This window comes from Aythya fuligula, chromosome 2, assembly GCF_009819795.1.
Source record: "Aythya fuligula isolate bAytFul2 chromosome 2, bAytFul2.pri, whole genome shotgun sequence".
NCBI lineage: Eukaryota > Metazoa > Chordata > Aves > Anseriformes > Anatidae > Aythya > Aythya fuligula.
Window position 1 is genome coordinate 57307837 of NC_045560.1, and position 21429 is coordinate 57329265.

Sequence of the window (21429 nt, forward strand, 5' to 3'; positions counted from 1 at the left end):
ACATAGAGATTGTTCAGGGTAATTCAGTTAAGGCATACACTAGAGCATTGATAGAGATCAGACTGGGAGCCATGCTATCAGGAGGTGGATGTATACCCTAAAATATTACCTGTCCAATGGATTTATCACAGCCTGCAGAATAGTTAGTGGAATGGATTCTGAATAGATCCTCTTAGCACAAGGAGGTGACAGCGCAGTGCCTTCTGTAATGTCTGTACATGTTGTAGTGGCTTAGCTTCCCTTTGCCAGGAACCTTAGCTATCTGTACAGAGTGCTAGAAGTGTTGTTGTTAAGCTTCAGAAAAGCACTGTTGCTATTTAAAGGAAAGCAATATCCCATTAAGATAAACCTATGGGTACTAATGCAAAATCTCTTACTGCAAAGCTCCGTGTTGCTCATAGAGCCATTGCTGTTAGTTGGCTACACATTATTTATTTTGTTCAATATAATGTTTATCATCAGTTCAAAACCTGAAGCATTTCACACACGAAATCCCAATGTTTCCAATACACTAAGCTGGATATTTCACTATCCAGCTGAACAGTCCCCCTTAAGTACTCGGTTATGTATCAGGTTGAAGAGGGAGCTGGGGAGCAGGATATACAGCCCAGTTACAGGATGTCTTCTGCTACTGAACATGCAACATCTGACTACTGAAAAAGCAGGCACTGAAGTATACCTGGAAGATAAACTTGGTTTCCAACTTACCAAGTAATCAAGTTACTTCAGACCTAAAGACTTAATGTTTATTCAGCAACCTCACAATTCAGCTAGGAGTAGCTGAGCCCCTCCACAAATTGAAAATACAACTTTGTGTATATGATGTGTGATCTTTGATTATTCAAGAATCTACTTCATCTATGTGGAAATATATCCTGAATTTCACTTGGAAATGTATTTGTACTCTGTGGAACACTTGCTGGCGATGAAGTCAGAACTGCTGTGCTGGGCAGGGGTTTCATTTTCCTGAGCTTTCCCTTCTGCCTATCAGAATGTCAACATGTCAGCTCCTTGTGTTCATTGCTCCCAGATGGTTTGGTGATGTTTGGAAAAGGATTATAAAGCTGGGTTTGTTTACTTATTATTTTATTTGCTGTTGCTTTCATCTTAATATCACTTGCTGAAATACAGAATGATTTCAATTAATTTTCTTTTGACTTTGAGAAACTCGTTTCCATTGGCCTACGTGCAGATTATGCATTTGCAAAATGTATTCGGTCTTCAGAAGTACCCATCAAAGTTCAGTTCAGTACAAAATGCTATAGCTAAATAAATAGCAATGTGTCCTTCACAGAGGAGGAGAAATATGCTTGCAAAACTGAAGGAGAAGAAAGAGGGGCTCAGCATATCATTTAAAATGCTGAGCTCTGGAGCTGACCCACTGAATGGAGCTCAGGATACATACCACGTAGCATTCTCCTTTTGGTCTTTATGAACTGATTCTATAATGATGAGGTATTCTAAACAATGAATAATCTCCTCCTAAAGAAAGTTTTTTCTTCTCCTTCTAAAATGTAGCTTTTATGCTGAGTCTGAGAGGCTTTAGAAACTGTCAGAGAAAACAATAACAAGGAAAAAAAAATGAGTATTATCAGGCCATATACCTAGCCCAGCTAGAAGTTAAAACACGAATTAAAGACAGGAGGCTCTTCATAAAGGAAAACTAACAGGCAGTGGGAAGTAATCAGTGACTTTCCTAAAGGATCAGTCTTGGGACTAATCTTGCTATTTTCATTAATACCCCAATACCAAAATGAAGAATGTGTTGCTGAATTGTATTGATAGTACAAATTTTGGAGTTTTATCCACATGTAGGAAGATATTTCTCTTTTCAATTTGCTGTCTTTAGATAATTAAATCTTTGTATCCTTTTGTACTCTTTTTGTACATGTTGGGAGAGTTGTGTAAGAAAGCACCTTTTCTGTGAGCATAATGCACATTTGGGGCCTGTTCTCAATTAATTCTATTCAGTGATCGATATCTGAGATGCAGCTCCCCTCTCGCAATCCAAATTCTTTTCAGATCAATTATATACCTCTGAAAATAGGGAAATACTGACAGATACTAGCTTAGGAACAAGAATTCCCTCACATAAATCCTGAATGCAAGAGATAGGGATTAGCTGCACTGGCCATGTATATTTAAATAATCCTAATGATTAGAAATGCCTTGCAGAGATTTTTATGCCACTCTGTTTAACATCTCTCGTGGTTTTTTTTTGTGTATTTTCACAGTCATGCTACTGTTGAGTCCCTTGGCTGCCAAAGGGTCGTAGAGAGACAGTGTTCAGAATGGCTAAAATTTGCCAGCCCAGATCCTTGAAATCACCCCAGTAGAAGCCCTACTGTTTTCTCCTTGTTTTTCTTACCTTGAGATGAATCTTGAGAATTGATAATCAGTCTGGAAACTGAAGTCAGTTCACATGCAGTTCCTGCTTATTAACTTTAGCTCTTTAGAGCATCTGTCATACCACATCATACCACGTGATAAAAAGCAAAAGCTGTTAACCTGGAGCTCTTTTAATTAAAAAATAAATAAATAAATAACTTTGGGTTGCTGTGCATAAAGTGTTACGGGATTTGAAATTCAGGCAGCTTCTCTCCCTCCCTCCCTCCCACCTCATAAAAGATACCTCAGATGGCTGAATTTCCAGGAATGCTGCATTCCCTATTCTTCAATTTTTACGGGACATGGGGTTTATGTTTGGGGCAGCTTGTGTTTTCAGCATTATTTCAGGAAAGTGTGTGACTTGTGTTGTCATTTGTGCTGACTGCCAAAGATAATGTTAGCTTTAATATGTGTTTAAATGAAGTTACAGCATTTTAGAAACATTACAGTTCTTAGTCTTGGTTCAAAGTGCATTCAAGTCCACAAAAAAGACTCTCACTGACATAGGTAGTGGCCTATGTTGTCCATGGTCGATGGCGTGTGCTTCCCTTCTGTCAGAGGCTGACGCTGTTCCAGCACTCTGATTTCCCTTACGCAAGCTACCTTCATACATAAATGCACACAGATAGAGGAACAATTTCCGTTTACACTTTACTTTTCAAGGAAAGAGAGGTGCTCTAATCAGCCCTATCAATAGGTTAGGCTCCAAAGGGCCCAATCAGCCTGGTAGACAAAAGATTTTCACGGTACTGATTATAGAGTCAGCCTGACCGTCAATTAAAATTCCCCTCTCTGAACTTTTGTTTTTAGACAAGGAAGGCCACATAAGGGAAATTTCAAAGAAGATCCAAAAATAGCAGGTGGCTGTCACTGCTGTGCTGTGCTCAGTTTTAATCATCAGATTGGAGAGATAACGTGTCTGGGTTGCACAGAGATGTACAAATGTAGGTTGACTGTTTAAATGCCAGAAATGGGTATGGAGGGGCATGGATTGTAAATTTGAGACTACAGCTGCTAACAAGCCCTTCTACTTCAGTTTTTTACTCAACACCTTTACCTTTCCGCTTGGTTGTTCAAAAGTGGTAAAAGTTGTTAGTGATCTTTTGATAAACGTATTGTAATTGTGTGTTTTGTTGCAATTTCTGACCTGTGGGTGAGTATCTAAGATGCTTGCTTTTATTTACGAGGCTTAATAAATCCAAAGAATTTACTGCAGTACAGGTAATCACTGTGAATTTATCCAGAAAATATAAGGTTAGCTTTGTTGTTTGGCTTTTTTCTTTTTCCCTTTAAGAAGTTGTTGTTCTTGTTTGGGTTTAGTTGCTGTGATTTATGATGATTATTATCTTTGGTTTTCTGCACTTCAGTTTGCTCTAGGTGGCAAAGAAGGCATGTTGGCTTTCTTTGGTATTGTTTAAATACCAAATAAACAGATTTATATTTTGTTCGTTTCAAGCAATTGCCATGATTTCATGATAAATAGACTTTTCTTTTGAAAGGGGGCAACGTAATTAATGCAGAAGACCACTTTCATTGCTTCTATCTTCACATCAAATATATGGTATAAAAAAGCTATCCTCCATCAGAAGCCACATGCTGCCTCATTAAAAACACAAACAGGAAACATTTTATTTACTTTGAAAAAGACCGTATCAAAATAGAAAGAGGGGAAGGGAGGAGAGGCTGCAGCTGTTGCAGTCAAAGTTTCAAGTACATTGCCCTTTTTTTAACACTCTCAAATTTGACAAGTTCATGTAGCTATCGGTTTGCAGAGGTGTGCATATGTTTACATATATTTACTGGGTTTGTCTCATGCCACCAGGCAATACTTGCTTAATAAATCAAATAGTGTTATGTATGGTTAGACAGAAGTGATGGTCAAAACCAGATATTCTTTGTTTGTTCTGGGGGAGGGGGTTGTCACTGGAGATCTCCATTATTTGGCTTACAGTGCATACGCTTCGTCATGATTAATAAATTCCTGTAGTTAATCTGAATGGCAGCACCACCTAATGTGTAATTGGAAGAGTCAAATCATCAGCCACCCCAGAACTGAGGGCCAGCCAATCTGTACAGTATTAGTTTTGTGCTGATGCCAAGTGGTCAGCCAAATTTGAGTCCAAAAAATGAAAGAAAATGCATTTCACTTAATTATGTATTTTTGGCTATTTAAATATCCGATATCATTTTCTCCAATTACACTTCCTGGACTCTACTACAAAAATCAAAAGGCAATTCATATAACTAAGCTGATCAGAACAGAAGCTTTTTAATACTAGTTGTTCAACAGTATTTGAAACTACCAAAAGAAATCAGTGAACATGACTGCTTTGCTTTCTGTATTTGCATCCTACTCCGCAAATGCAAAAGGATTCAACTGACTAATTTCCTCCTGGTTTGTAGTTCATAGAGGTAAACCAGCTCCATGGTTTTGGCGCCGTCTTGCTACATAAGTCTCCACTAATTTATGGCTTATAGGAAATCTATGCAGCTTTTATAACTATCAGCAGCTTAAGCTAGAGGGTCTTGTTTTCTCTCTTTTTTCCAATCCTGCCCCTTTTAAACGTTATCTGGAACATTCTAGTCTGCTCCCTCTCTGCCCCATGCTAGCATTCAGTTTCCTTTCTGGGGCAGTTGTTTTGGATCAGTTGTGAAACACTTGACCAACAGTAGGGAAGACCACTGTTTGGGTGACTTGTCACCTCCAGAATGTTTCCCAAGCTAGTTTTTTGCTGTTGTTTTCTTTCTGATACTGATGCACATCTATGTTCTTGGCTAGGCGTGGTCCATGACCTGCAGTCACACCCTGGGGCCCGTTTCTCTTCATCAGTGCCTGGTCTAGAGCAGCACTTGTGTTGGATCCATTTCACTCCGGAGTGTAAATATTTGTCTGCATATTTGTGTAAAAAATGTTGTGGGATTTGAAAACATTCAGGTGACTGCAGCTAGTATATGAAGGTTGTAGATGTTAGGGGTTTTTCTTCAAGCAGGCAGAAATGTAAGAGAGATCCAGGAGGTGAAGTAGCTGAAACTCCCTAGGGCCAGAAATTTAGATTAAAAAGAGGAGAACTAGATACCCTCTGCCTCTTTGCAGACCCTGTCAGGTTTTGAGCTGGAAATATTGCATACCCATATAGTGCATGTAAGGGAAATATACATTAGGGAAGTCTGGACCGCATGATGCATGAGAAAAGGCTGAGGGAAATCAATTCATTCAACTTCCAGAAGAGAAGTGAGGGAGAGATGACATTACAAGGTTTCCCTTCTTTTTGGGAGGGCAGAGGAGACAGAACCAGACTCTTCTTCAGACCACTTCAGAGTGGTCAAGCATTGGAACAGGTTGCGCAGAGAAGTTAAGGAGTTTCCATCGTTGGAGGTGCTCCATGTGGACTGGAAAGGGCCTTGAGTAACCTGAGCTAGTCTGAGCTACTGCAAGTGAAATGTTGGACTAGGTGAATTGCCAAAGTCCCCTCCAATTGAAATTATTCTGTGAATCTGTAGCTGTTACTTAGCCGGCATGTGTGGTGCTGGGATTGACAGGTGCATTACTGTTCTGTTACGTGAGACGGCAGGTAAGGCTTAGTGAAAGGAGAGTCTTTAGAAATGCCAATTAATTTATACAGCTTTCTTAAACTTTACCGTTTGTCTGTGCGGTGGTTTTGAGAGGCTCTATAAGCTGTCTCATCTCTTTTCTTTTAGCTTCAGGATATATGATTTTCCTCTGTCTGCCATTAACACTATACATGAGTACATCTGTGTTGAGATTGATACCTCAAAATTGAACCTTACTTCAACAACAGTCATTAAAAAGACTGAACTGGATATCACTGGTGCACGTGCTGAGCACAGCCGGACACAGGCTTCAGAAGCTAGACTCAGAGGTCTTGCCATAGGAGGGCCTTGGAAATATAGTGCAAATGAGGATATCTTAAATATTCTGTCCTAATTATATTTTCATGCTTATAAAGATTAGGAGAAAAAAAAAGAACAAACATAACTTTCTTTTACTAAGAGATTAATGAGGACATGTGGGAATGGACATCTACACACTGCTGTCTTCAAATGCACAGCATGCTGTGATGCATAATATTTCTAAAAACGGGAGAAGTACTGAGATGTTCAGATTGACATTTCAGTGCCTGTCTGGTTTCAGTGTCTGTCTGAAATATAGGGTTCAATAATCCTATTATGTGTGTCTGGCACACTCCTCCTTCTTTAGCAATGTGCCTCCTATAACTGCTATAATGAGACAGAACAGCCAAAGTCTAATTCTGTGTGTGCCTCATCCTATCACTCAACAAAGTTATATCGTCATCAGATGCAATCTATTGTTTTCTTTCCTGCTGTGTGCTATTGATTTTTCTAACCTTTCTTAATGTTACATTTGCTTGGCTTTTTAACTTTCTTACCAAAGGTTAATGTTATTAAGTTGAGCAGATTCTATAAAACTACAACCATTATTGCCTATCTTGCAATAACTATAGGGTCCTTTCATTAAACCCTGGCTGCATCAGAAAGCTTTGTCTTGAAGATGTTCGTCATTTGTGAATATGGTGAAGGTTGGCAAGAACTGCACCTGAACTGTTGCCCAGTTTTGTGGTATACAATATTAGATTTTTTAATGTCAGGTTTAGTAGATTTACCAAAAACTCTCACCATCAGTGAACGTGAACTGAACATTCGTTCACTCCGGCAGGGTCAGAGAGAGGATACGGGCAGAGTGCTGCTGCCTGTACTCCCTTGGGTCTGACTATGCCAGTCTCTTTGCTGTCGTGGCGAAGGGAGCAGATCTAAAATCTCGTCAGCTCCCAAACTGCTTGTCTGTTTGATGTGGAAAGAAAATGAAGAATCAGAGTTTAATTTGAAGGAATTGATGGCTTTACTGGTGGCACTCTGTCAACATTTTTTCATTGTGATCTACAGTAGTACTTGTATAAAGTGTCAAACGTGCAGACGGTGAGTGAACAGTTTTAGGATACCACTGCTGAACTGTTTCATTTTTAGCTACTGCTGTCGCAGCACCATCTTGGTATCAATACCATGGGTACAGCAACTTGCATTTATGACAAATAGTGCATTTGACATTCCACTTATAAGTTTAGAAAATCACATTTCTGTGATTGTGTTTTCAAGGCCTTCTATATGTGGAAAACACCCTGGCAGGGCTGAACGTGGAATGTCCATGTGTGGTACTTCACAGCTTTCTTCTGGAGCTGTGGCAAATGACCGATAGTGCCTTCCAGCCACTATGTTGAAGTCATCTTGCTTTGGAAGTGACACGTAGTTGCTCCAAAGAACTTATCAAAGAACATCCTGAAAAAGCTAGGCAAGAACTAACTTCAAGTGAAATGTTTTTAAACAGAAGAGAAGCTTTTAATCCCAGAGAAGTTGTGGATGCCCAACCGGGATGCCCTGGTATTCAAGACCAGGCTGGATGAGGCCTAGGCTGGACAAAGCCCAAGCTGGACGAGGCCCAAGGCAACCTGGGTGGCATCCCTGTCCATGGCAAAAGGGGTGGGAACCAGGTGATCTTTAAGGTCACTTCCAACCCACGCCATTCTGTGATTCTATGAATTTAAGGTGTTGTACATCATCCCTTTAAAAACACAGGATGTTGAGTAAGTTTGCTCTTTCGTGGGTGGAAAGCAGAATTGCAGTGTAGCTGCAGCTGCCAAGAAGTGACTGTCTAAGGAGGATATCAGGCTTGTTAGTGAGTGCCGGAAAGAGTATTTCAGAAGTTCTGGGGGCAGGTTGGGGTTAAATCTATTATTTATAAATCAGTACCTATAAGCCACTTCTGCCAGCACCGGGGAGCCAAGGAATGGTCCTGGCAAAAGATAAAAGACTTCCTTCTCTACTGCAAATTTAGGAGCTGGTAACTCATGTTCCCCTCTTCTCCCATGCCATGCAGTAGCTGTCCCCGCAGTTGATTTTGTCTGCATCTGTCACGTTCCTGTGCTGTTCAAAAGCTGGTTGTGCAAGACCGGGGAGGTTCTGTCTGTTTATAGCTGCTCACAGCGGTCTCTCTTGCCACTGTCACTGCCAATAACGAGCCCGCCTGAGAGCAGCCTGCTCTTAGTGGATGACATGTCTTTTCAGTTAGAGTGGGCTTTGATTAACAAATTCACTTCAGAAGTTTTCAGGTCCAACTGTATGGGCCAGAACATCCCTATACCTTTCTTAGGCTCCCTCAGTGTCTCTGGCTGGCCCTGCACAACTCCCAAATTGATTGCAGTCCCCAGTTGGCTTGAGGCCTTTTTCTCCCTGCCAATTTGATGTTTTGGCCATTCCTGGTGAAGAGTGGGAACATGGCAGCTCTTCAAATTGTTTGAAACTTAGCTCTGAATTCAGATTCCAGTTGCATTTTTCCTAGCCTCTTTGTGGTGGTAGCAACGTTGCTTCTGCAAAGGGACGTATATGGTGACATCTGCTAATGCATCTAAAGCTTGCTTCACTTCAACAGGCCTACCTGAGAAGGCATTTAGTGCAACATGGGGTATCAGAAAGTTTCTGCTTTACTTTTGACCATTTTTCCTTTTAGAAGATTTTGAGGAAGGAAGAAAGAAAAGTAAGGGGTATAATAAAAAGCATGCCATTATCTCCTCCTCATTTCTTTCACTTCATCCAGATCCCCTACTGCATGACAGTTTTGTTGGGTTTTATATGTGTTCTGGCTGTGTGGGGAAGCATTTCAGTGATAGCATATGTCCTTCTACTGGAGACTCATTATTTTATTGTGTGCAATCCACCAAACTCTCTGTGTGCTGATCTGGGCAATTTTGTCCTCTATATCTTTATTTTTAGCACTGAGGTAAAAGCAACGTAAAAGTTCAATTTTTTTTTCCTAATGTAACAAAATAATGTACTTTATATACACAGGCACACATGCAAAGATTCTGTATTCTGAATGTTTTTCTCTTATCAGTTGTTATGGTGTATAGAGAAACATAAAAACTGTCAGGTAAAGAAAAAGCTAGGAGGCTTTTAAGGGGACCTTGAAGTGGTAGGAGAGGGAACCTCTAAATCCAGCATGTATGGTTCTTATTTTAATTTATGAAGCTGTATGGGTATTTGGTATCTTTGAAGCCCCTTTGAGTGGTGACTTTATGTGGTAGATACATTTCATTTTTCCTCACTCAGCTCTTCATCAGAGGCTCGGGAGTTGCTTTAGCACTCAAGAAGTCTGAACTTCTGCTCTTCTCCACTTCAACATGTTCTCATCTATGTTAGCCCACTGCAAGGAGATTGTTGTGATATTACTGCAAATTAACAACTTCAGTGGTTCTGGGAAACTTGAAAATTTTGTATACATACGTTTATACACATTTCAATATATGTAGCAGAAATGTAGTAAGTGTAGTACCAGAGCGGGAGATCATTTTCCTGGAATTTGATCCTGGAAGTTCTTTATGACCCAGAGCTCACCACACCAGAATTTGTCCAGCCAGCAGAATATCGTAGAACATGCTTATCCAAACTCATGAACATACTCAATAGGTTTGGAATATCTGTTCCTGTGCCTACCAAAGAGCTGGTTTATAATAATTTGTTCAGCTGGGACTTAGATGGGTCTTTGGGCTCTGTAAGGGTATAGCCTTTTACTTGATTCTTCTATCTCCATGCAGAGACTTTAGGAGTTGTTAACTGCAATTAATTTCATCAAAGAGAGCATTACTTCTCAAAACTGAAAGTTGTGTTAATTTTATTTTTCTCTCTCTTTTGCTGCTTCTTCACTAGGGATGTGAGTTAATAGAGACCATGGATCAAGATTTCACAGACTTCACCAAGTGCCTTCAGATTCTCCAGAAAAAGATAGAGGAAAAGAGCCTGCAGGTAAAGGCACAACATCTACGTCCCTGCTTGTTAATAATTACTCTTTCTCTCCACATACTTAGGTTTATGTTTTAAGTTTGCACTGAAATGAAGTATTATCTTCTGTAGCCTTGCCATTCTGAGGTTTTGTCATGTTTACTGCACACCTTGTAAGCATCAATGCTTCTGCTAAAAGAAATTACCCAGTGTGTCAACAAATAAGCGTTGGCTTTCTTAAAAGGCAACTTGTATTGATTTCTGTTAATGAACAACCCAAAATGCAGAAGAGCTGTTGTGGCTGGTGTTCAAAGCAAGAGTCCCGCTTTGGCATGTAAATATGTTTTCAAGTCTTGGCATACTGAGCCTTGATGTTCATATCTCCTTCTTCTCTCCTCCCAAAGGTGAGATGGAAGGGGGAATCTTATCCTGCCAACATTACATATGGTGAGCAATATCTCCTTCTGCAAAGGTTCCCCTGAAATCAAATGGAACCTTTGCAGAGCAAGAAGTGCGCTAAACTTAAAAAGAACCATATGGAGTTGTCAGCTGCTCCTTTCATTGGAAAGGCAAAGGAGGCACTGTGCCCCCTCCCTTTCCATAGTTTGTTTCATAGGCTCTCGTTTCATCTCTCCAAGATGCGAAGTTAAAATTTGTCAGGAACTTCAACATGATGAGTTGATGGCAGATGTGCTCTTGGGATTGCTGTTCTTTTCTCCCCATGGAGCATTCCTTCTTAAGGGCTGAGCTCTCCTCTCCGCTCTCAAACTCTGGGTGAAAAGAGCTGAGAGGAAACAGCTGTTACATCCTCTTACCAATAGTGAGGGCAAGGGGCTTATAAGAAAATGAAAGCAACAGCACACAAGATGGAAGGACATTGCAAACCTCCTCCTTTCCCGTTTTTATTGTAGCAGGATAGGAAAGTTCACTGACTTCCTGAAATCACTTGTTCTCCAACAAGGCAGCAAGAGATGGAAATGCCAATACCACTCCCTCTTTCTTCTCTCCTCATTCCAGGCTGATACATAATTACCCAGTTTTTGCTGGTTGTTTTGAAATGCCTTAGTCTTCTGAAGGAGGTGTATGTCTGTGTGACACGTCAGAGTGCTGTTGCACAGTGCCCAGTACATGCTGTTGTTCATTAGTTGTTTTTTTTTCCCCTATCAGTATAGACAGAGATAGGAGAGGTCCTCATGCACCTCTTACCTGTTAGTATGTGAGCCAGGAAGCTCTTTGGTACTTCATTTTTTTTTTTTTTCTATTAATTAATTTTATGCATTTATCATCAGAAAAGCACACCAGGGTGTCTTGCCACCTAGAACATGAATGATAATGAGTGTGATCGGAACTGATGAGCCACCTACACCTAGGACTTGTTTTGACTTTGACAAGTAAGGTGCTTCCCTCTTAATGTAACTACCCGTAGAATGAAGAAGAACCTGAATGTTTCCTGGATTCAGTTCATTATCAAATCTCATCTACAGAGGCATTTTTTAAGCTATCAGAAGAGGTTTTATAATGAATAATCAATGTGTGCTTAAAATAAGAGCAGTGGGAACATGACAGCTTACAGATATGTTTCAACAGTAAGTAGTCTATTTGTAAACTTGGAATTCTTTGATCTCTCTACTAGGTAAAATCCTGTTAAGTTAGTTAAAGAATATTGCACTATAATCCTCTGTGATGTTTTGTAAAGTGCAAGCCAGAGTGTAATTGCAGTAATTGTGTAGAGTTCACGCCAACGCACTAAACCTAAGACTTCAGTTTAGTTACACTGTCATGCTGTTATACTTAAGACGTAGTTGAGACCAGCTTTAAATGCAGTTTTTCAGAGGTGCAAGAAGTAAATCAGACATGTTATCTATAAACTAAGTACTGCATTCCTTAAATGCTAGCTGCTGCTTTTTTTTTTTTTTTTTTTTTTTTGTGGTGTCTGTTCCATGAAGTATAAGAAGATGCCATCGGCTAATTCATACTAACTAAAGCATACATTTTTATTTTTGTTTTTTTGCATTTTCTGATGTAAGGGGCTTCAGGAAGTCATTGACTCAACTTAAGCAACTAATATGCGAAGCTTAAGCAAAAAGAACACAAAACTGTATCACAACTGTATAAAGTAGAAGGGTTCAAATTTTCCCTATGATCAGAAGTGTTAAGTACACTTCATTAGTAGGAGAATTAGTGATACTTTTGGATGTGCTGATGATGCAGTGCTTAGTTTGATGCCTGGTTCCCCAATAACAGAGTTTCTGCGCATTTGCAACATTTATTGGCCTCAGTTAATGGATGCAACCACTTGGCTTCTCTGAAACTCCAGCCCCTATAAATACCTAAAATTGCACTTAATTTAGGCATCTTTATGGGAAACATTTTGCCATGAAAATGTCAAGTGATAAGGAAACAGACTGTTCTAGCCGTAGATCTAAAACCTTTGAGGAGAATGCAGATAACTTCAGAGAAGAAAGCTGTCACTGAATTCTGCATTCACTCAGAAAGTACACAAATCTGAGAAGAAAGGTCCAGTGTCTAAAAGTGGAAAGAGTTGTTCACCTGCATTTGCATTTTTGGCCTGAAGTACAAACCTGCATGTCATAGTGTGGATTTTTTTCTCCTTCAGGAAAGACTATCATAAAAGCTTTCCTTTTAACTGAGAATATTAACTGGGTAAAATATGTTTTTCTGGTTCCAGCTGAACAAAGATGTATCTCCAGCTTTGACTTTTACTGATTCTGGCTGGCTTAACCAGAGTACATGTCAAAGAGGCACTATAAGTCTGTTTCCCAATGATTTATAGTTGAAATTACTGAACAAGGAAAGTCTATTTTTAGTAGATAAATAATAATAATAATAATAGTAATAATTTGCAGTCATGCTGTGTGTGTGGCTGCTCTTTCTGGGTAGCAATATGCTAAATTAGGAAATTAAATTCAATGTATAGCCTGGATCCAAAATCTTGTGACATAGTTTGTCTGGATGAAATTCAACTGTGAGATGCTGAAGTATTTGAAACAGATGTTCTTCAGTTGGTTAGAGAATAAGTTATCATTTATCTGCTGCACTGGATGGATAACATTTCTACTCTGATCTGTCACCTCTACAAAAGTTCTATGTGAACGAGACTTTTCAGCTCTGGGGAGCTTACGGGGGCAATATTTTGTTCCAAAGGAATTCAGTTTTGGTAGTTTGTTTTCCATTTCCACACTTCTGTCCTCCTCCTCTTCTTTCCCACTCACCCAGATTGCTTGTGAATAAATAACTTTTGAACAGAGGAATGGAGTCCTGAAAGGTAATCATGTCATACAGCTTTCTTGCCTGCGGCCACCTGAGTGACAGACACAGTGAGACAGATGCCCAGTGCCCCCATGGAAGAGAAGGCTGCAAAGTCAGTTTAGATTTAACTGGTTGTTGGAGAATTCAGTTTGGAAAGAGGCCTTAGGAATGCCTTTACCACAATGAAGGGTACAGCTGGAGTTAACAGCCTACTGAGGCAGATCTGGGAGAAAAAACACCTTGTTAGTTCTTGAATTGCTTGTTTGATACAAAGAGCAGTAATTCTGTCATATGGTATAAGTTTCTGAGTTCATTATTACTTTTCCCTTTTCTCAAAGAAAAACTCTGAGGAAGTTTCTGAATCCTCAGGGTCAATCATTTCTGGTTTACATTGTGTAATGCAATATCATAATTGGCTTGCTTAGCCAAGTCATTCAGGAAGCAGTATTGGGGTCATTTTGTGATATCTGAGTCATCTAATTGTGTATATTTATAATCGCATACTGCAGTGAACGTTAGGACAAGCAGTACCAAGCCGTATAGACCTAGTTAGTATTGGTCTTAATTTTCCCTCTCCACAACCCTAATTCATTTGTGAATTGAATTGTGTTGGATGGGTGAAGCAGTGAAGTACCACCAACAGAATCTGACTCCTGAAGTTTCTTTGCAACCTAAAGGCTGTTAAATATCTCTCTCTTTCTGCATGACTGTGTGTATGCATGTGTACACAGATGTGCATGTATGTTTATATATACCCACAACTTTTCTGTCAGTATACCTTCCTATCCCTATGTGATTTTTTTTAATGTCATAGTAGCTTTGTCTTTATTTCTGACATTTGTTTCTTTTACCTTGTTAATGGTCTATTCAACTTTACATGTCCATATTTCGTTTTACTGCTTTAATCACTTTTTGTTCTATAGTTATGTGAGTACTTTTGTTTTCTCATTACAAGACCTTCAAGTACGCTTATTTTCAGTAATTTCTGTCTGATACAATTTGCTGGTCTTAACTTTCTCTTATGTAACATAAGCTATTTCAAGAAACCATCTGAGCTAGCAGAAATGGTAGACTTGCTTACAGTATCTTTTTTTGAGATCAGCAGATCTTACATTAAAAGTGAACATCGTTATCTCCATCTTGCAGATCAAAAAGCAGATGTACAGAAGCGACTTGTCCATGGTATCCCAATATGGTAGTGGTCCAGCTGGGGATCCTTCAGTTCCTGGTCTTTATCATGCCCTCTTTCCATAACACTCTCCCTGGTCTCACTCACAGGCAGCTCACAGCAGCACACTCCAATAGGATATGGAAGTGTATTTATCAATTATGCAGCTCCAAGGAGAATCTGCATAATGTAATGATAGATTTAAGCCATTATCTTTATCTCAGAGTTGCAAACTCTGTGTTCTTTAACTGTTTCATCTAAAATACCGTTTAGTCTTAAAGCTAAGCTCCAGGACTTTTCATTTAGCTTTATTATCTTTTCTGTTTAAAAGTTAAAGCACCTCATTTGCTTACATGAGCTGAAGATATAAAAAAATTGATTTTATTGAAAACTAAATGCCTTTTAGTGTTTTTTTATTAGAGTGTTTCAATTGATAAAAAAAAAGCATTAGTGTCAATATGAAAAGGTGAAAAAATCCAAAGCAACTCTTCTCAAAAACCCATTGCAGTAAAGGGATACTATACTAACATTTCCATTTTAAAATTGCAATTTAAAGGCTCATTCTATCAGCAGCCTATGGTATTACTTCTTATATGTGAATACAAGCATTCTTCCCTTTGCCCTTTTATAGGAAGTGTAAAATTAGTCCGCTCTCTTTTCTGTTGAGGGAGACTAAGCCTAATGTAGTGAAGTCATGTGTTCATAAAGTGCTTGAGAGAAGACAATGAAGTGCTGTTGATGTTCCACTTCAGCTATGTAGTGTTCAAACAGCATATTAAGCACTCCCTGGTTTGTCTTTACCCGAAGAAAAAGACCCTGAAGGAAAAGAAAATGCTATAGTAAGCAGATCTAACGATTTTAAAGAGAAGAATTTCTTGACATAAAGAACAATCCCATGTAGAAAAGATGTAACCTGACTCCGTTTGACCAGTCTTTGGTTTTGTCAGTCTGTTGAGGTCATTCTTGATGGCATGACGTTTTTGTGACAATTAACATACTGGCTTCAGCTCCTGACTGAACTGAAATTTTGCTGCTCACATTAGTGGCTGGTAATTTCACAGAAGGACACTAGTTCTAATTTTCTAAAAAACTCAGGGTGCCAAGAACAGCAGTGGGAATGGTAGTTAAAGGAAAGCCTAGGAATGAGGACTGGTGGGTCATTACAAGGATTTGGGAACAGGGAGTATCAGAAACAGAGGGAGAGGCTATTTGGAAGGTACCAAAGCTGGCATGGAGCAGGACTGTGAAGCTCTTAGGAGGAGACTGAAGTTTATGGCTCTATCTGTATGCAGGGCTAAGAATAAACCTGTTCAGTTTTGGTGGCACTGTTGCGTTTTTCTTCTTAATGCCTCACTGGAGGAGAATAGAAAATGCAAATGAGATATATTTAAGGGAAGTTAAATACATTTATAAAAGGTTTCTACACTGTCAAGTGCTATATCAAAAGATTTTCATAAGTTATTAATAGTAAAATCCTCTTCAGAAACAACCATATCTAAAGTGTTTCTTATGAATTCCCACTTTAATGTGTAGAATCTCATAATAACTTTCAGCAGGGGTAAATCCATCCTGTAGGGTATACAGACATATCCTTGAGTGCTGACCATTTTGACTCTAAGGTCTAAATCCACCCTCCAGAAATGCAACATCTACCCCATCCAACCTACTGTGGAAATATTTCAAAGCTTCCCGTTGTGAAGGTATGGCAAGGTACACTCCTGTAATGAAGGATATCAGAAACACCCTAATCTTTTGTGAAGGGAGCAGGCTGTCTACCTGTTCCTCTGTAACTGTGGGCATCACGAGACACTAAATATCTTAGGCATTTGTGTTAAATAATTTAATGTAAAATGGATGTCTGCAAGAACATACTGCATCATATACTGTGAATTTTTCTTATGCAGTGTTTAAATACTCTGCTAGGGCATGTATTTGGTCTGTGAAGATAATTTAAAGAAAAAAGGCAGAAGCAGAACAAAATTGATGGAGAATGTATTGATTTCCGTTTGTTAGTTTAAAAACACAGATAAACCCCATGTCAAACTTTGGGGTGGAAAAGAACAAAGGGGAAAGCACAGTTCACTTGGGCAGTTTGGGGAATGGAGAGGTTACTCATGAGCTAGACTGTGGTATCTGTTCAGAATCCAAGGTTTCCGACAACCATCTTCCATTTCCACAGTTTAGCCATGAAGTAAATATTTTTTGAAATACAGAACATGAGGTTACTACAGGTGGCTTGCTGTTCCATTTGTAATCACCAATTTTGTCCTGTTTATAACTATTTTTGATAGAAAACATGATTATTTTTTTCCCTATATTTTTAAATTAATGCAGCCTCTTTGGCCTTCAACAGCAGAGTTTATTCAGCTTCCCCGATAGTAGCAATTGCTGATGTAACTGCCTCAATGCTGGGAAAGTGGTGGGCTACATTAACATACCATTATTCTCAAAAGGCTGTTGCATTTGTACTGACAAAGCCTTGGAGATGGAAGCTGTAGCAGGAAATCTTGAAGAGCCATAGCTTTTGACACTAGGAATTTTTCTGCAGCCTGAGGACCAAGAGCTCAGTTCGTTGTTTGAGATGCTCATAGAAAACTTGAAATTATTTTTTTCCGTTTAACATATGAGTACTGTGATGTTAAGAAATGTCCCCTCTATAAGTTACGAGTATTTTTATGAAATTCTGTTTGGTTAATGAGATGTAAGCTTATCTTTATAATTAAGCATATTAAGAAATTTGTGCTGGTACAGCAAATTTTAACTGCAGATTATAATAGCCAGTACATTTTCTACATTTCAAGTATGATATCTTCCTATTAGACTGAGATGCTTGTCAAGAATAAATGACAGTTTTGTGGCTTTTAGGTATTTTTATAAATACCTTTAGCAGTTTTCTACATCCATAAGTATAGAAAAATGGCTTTGGAGAGAACAAATTGATGAACTTCATAAACAGCAGTGATCTCGTCCTTCATTCAGTAGGTGAATCAACAAACTAACCTTTTTCTGTGGCATCTCTTCAAGGTTTCCTGCTCAGGGAAACTTATTTAACTTAAGTCATGCATATAAGAACACTTACTGGTTTGGGGTTCTTTGTTTTCATGATTTTTTCCCATTTTTTGTAACATTGGATTTTGAATAATCAGAAGAAAGTGAAATTGTATTACCAGTCAAATCTTTTTAATCTGTTATAGGCCTTTTAAATTTTTTTTTTTCTTGCTTAGATAGGAATATCCTGGAGGGGGAGAGGGACAGGGGGGAATGTAGTGGGAATGTAGCAAATTATAAGTGTATGGGTTATGCTGCACAGAAGTGGTTTAGCCTTATAGTCCTGAGGCCTCTTTGTCTTCTGCAGTCCTTTGACTGTCCCTCATTTCTGGACCTGGGCTGACACCAGCAGTGATCTAGAAGGGAGAGGAAGGGGATTTGTCTTAGAGCAATTTATTCTCTTCACAAATATTGTGAGGATGAGGCAGCCAGGTGATACCTAGGAAGCCCATGCAGCGTTCCCAGTCTGACAAAGGCAGCAGCACAAGTTCAGCAGAGACTGAAGGGACTTAGCAGCAGAGCTGCCCTGGCAGCCAGGCTTTCCTACTTCTGATGCTCAGTGCTGTTCTTTTTTAACCAGTTACCTTTTAATTTGACTGTGTCAAATATTTCCAAGGGGTGGCTTTGGGAATCATCTTTCCAGCTTGCTTAGAGTACCTGTTATGCTTCCCTTTTAAACAACTGAACAGCTAAACACTGAACAATTAAAGCTCAGTATTTGTGCAAATTAAATGTGAGCATAAAATGTTTACAGCTTCACAAGCGCCTCCAGTTTAAAGAAATCACACTACATTTCTTTTTAAGTGCATGGATATATTTATATGGTCTAGAGGACAGTGTGGAAAAAAAATAGGTTTTGTAATGAATGTAAGATGACGTTATTCAGGCTATGTTTAGCTTACCTCCTATAAATACTGAACCTACTCCGAAAAGGAAAATTGGCGTCCAAGATCCTAACCTACTTCCTTCAGTATTGGAATATCACTGGCCTCCTAGAAACAAATGTGTAAATTTAGGACTTTTTCCTGCAAATCAGTACTCCCATGAAGAAAAGAAAAAAATCTGTACGGCCCAAGTATTCAGTGAAATCACTCAAAAGGGAAACCATTTGTAGCATAGGACCTGAGAGACATGAGGAAATTTTTCTGTCTTTAGTTTCAGGTCTTATATCTGACCCTTGAGAATAATAAGACAGGCTATTATCCCCTTGTTCATCATGAAGATTAATGTTGAGACCAGTTGAAAATACTACTGCTCTGTTGAGACCTATCAGGACATCCTCAGACCTGTATGAACCCAAATTTAAACTTTTTAAATAGCAGAGCTAACGTCTCCTCCTAGTTAGATGCAAATATCTCACTTACCATTATCTCCTCGGTGTTGCTGCTGTAAGAGAGTAAGGATTCAGTATAGCTCCGCATTATTTATGGTGTCTTTCATACAAACTTCATTGCTAAATGTTAAAATATGCAGGAAGAGTGCCTGAGCTTAGCTAGCCTGAGCTGTTAACTCTTAATCAGATGAAGTTAAAAAAAAAAAAAAAAAAAAAAAAAAAAAAAAAGGCATAGCTTTGGAAATGGAGATCTTTTTTTTTTTTTTTTTTTTTTTCCTGTGTTCTGTGCAGAATGCTTTCCTTTAAAAATGTTTGTTTTCTAAATTTAGCGTAACAGAATGGAAATAAAAATAGGCAGAAAATGAATTTAAAAGAAAAAACTCATTTGGTTTAAAAAGCCAAAAGAAACTATTTCATCTGTCATAGTGTTAAAGTTGGCTTTCTCTGTTCGTACAGTTGTAAACACCTGTGGGCTGCTGGCAGCGCATTTCACAGAATAACCCTTTTTTTGTAGAAAACCTACCCCACTGCCTGGAAATACAACACATTTGTTCACCTCCTTTGTAACCTTTCCAAGGATCCTGGGCCTGTTCTCTGATCAGGAACTGAAACAAAAACAAAAAAGTGGAAAAAAAAATATGAAGGGAAATGAAAGGAGGTTTTGTGACAGTGAGAGAAAATAATTCTGTAAAGGGTCTCTAAACGTTGGGGTCCCAACTTGGGGGGGACCTTCCTGCATGAGGATATCTCTGCCAGTGTGCCCCAGCAGGAGCCGTGGTTCCCCCTGGGGAAATAATAGAAGCCTTTAGGGAGAGCCTTCCCAGCAAAGAAGCCTTTCACCATGCAGTGCTCTGCCTGCCCATGGGACCAGCCTTTGGCATGGGCTTCAGGCTGGCTCAAGCTGCAAGTGGTGCAGGACATGGTCAGTTGTGCTTGTGCTGTCCTGCTGGCCTTGGCACAGGATGGAAGCGTGTCAGAGGAGAGGAGAAGGAAGGCCATTCTGGATGATATTTGTTTTGTACCTGCTGGTTGGCTGTGTTTTTAAATATAGATTTAGTGCACTCAGGTGTAGTGGTGCTTTTGGATAGTAATCTGAAAGAAAACAGACTACAGTATTAAAAATATATATGCTTTTGGTTTTATACACAGTCAGCTGGAGACTTTGCAAATGCTACCTTTGGATTATGCTCCAGATTTCTTTTAAATAAAGACTGACAATCAGAGTTAAGTGAAATGTGAAATATAAAGCTCACAAAGAACAGATTCTCTTGGAGATGATAGGATCGCTTTTCCTCCCTTGAGTTGTTCATTGATGGGAAGTTTTAGTTAGTTTGTTATTTCTTTTTTGCTCCTGGAGGCAGTATACAAAGAAATTAAAAGCACAGCATGTGCCAAACACAGCTTTTGGCACTAGAGACAAGTGAATAGGGGATCGTTAAAGAGATTTTCTAGACCATTTTAGCATAATCTTTTGAGGGTCTCTTGCATTGCTGCTAATAGAAATCCAGGGCTTGCTTTCTTAGAGACGTGATAGCTTACAACAATTGGTTTTACTTTTCTGTGGGGGTGACACCACAACACACACACTGTCAGTTACACACCACTGTCAGTGGTTCAGCCATGGGAGCAGTGAGGTGCTAAATTGGGAGAGCTTGCTATATGTGAGTGTCTTTCCATGCTGTTTTGAAATAAGAGTGTGTAAAGTTTGCAGAAAACACATGATTGATGTTCCTGGTTGTTCATGCACACAATAAACACATCAGGGTCAAAACCAGAACTTGTTCTCCTCCAAGCCTCAGTGAGCAGGTTACTGTAAGAGTTTTAGTGCACTTTTGCCTACTTACAATGGCATGTAAAGGTGTGGAGCAGGGACACTTCACCCAGAAAACTTAAGGCAATAAGGAATTCCAATGACCCTGATCTTGTACGCAGCACACATTGTAGAGCTGCGCTCCAGCTGAGCAGCAGTAGTAGAGCAGGCATAATTGCTGTCCTTATTCCCCAGAAGGCACAGGGAGTACTGCTTGATCAAGGTCATCCACAAATATTCAGCACAAGAGCAAGCAGTCAGATTCAGATTGCCTGGGATCCATTTCACGTGAATTTCACAAGTTATTCTTCCGTACTTGCAGAAAACTAAAGTCAATGGTTATGAAGTTTATGTTCCACAAAATTTATGCCAGGTGATGTCGTATATATCCACAGACTTTCCATATACCTGTAGGAGATAGCAAAGCCAAAGCACTGAAATTGAGTCATTCAGGACACAGATACAAACACAAGACAATAGTAGAACTAAGAGTAAAGCATTTCCTTCTCCTGCAATCTGTGGCTGGATTTCAAGATCACCTTTTCCTCTTCCATCTAGCTATCAGGTGTTATATGTTTTAAGCAGACAAGCGCAATCTGCATA

At 39.3% G+C, this 21429-nt stretch overlaps 1 protein-coding gene across 3 annotated transcripts in view; it reads left to right on the forward strand.

Annotated features, from left to right (window-relative positions):
• Window positions 1–21429, forward strand: part of TPK1 (thiamin pyrophosphokinase 1) — a 323634-nt gene that overhangs the window by 186879 nt on the left and 115326 nt on the right. For all 3 annotated transcript variants that reach the window (XM_032182791.1, XM_032182789.1, XM_032182790.1), the window contains one exon: window positions 10126–10221. In XM_032182791.1, coding sequence (XP_032038682.1) covers window positions 10126–10221 — 96 coding nt within the window. The remainder of the gene's footprint in view (window positions 1–10125; window positions 10222–21429) is intronic.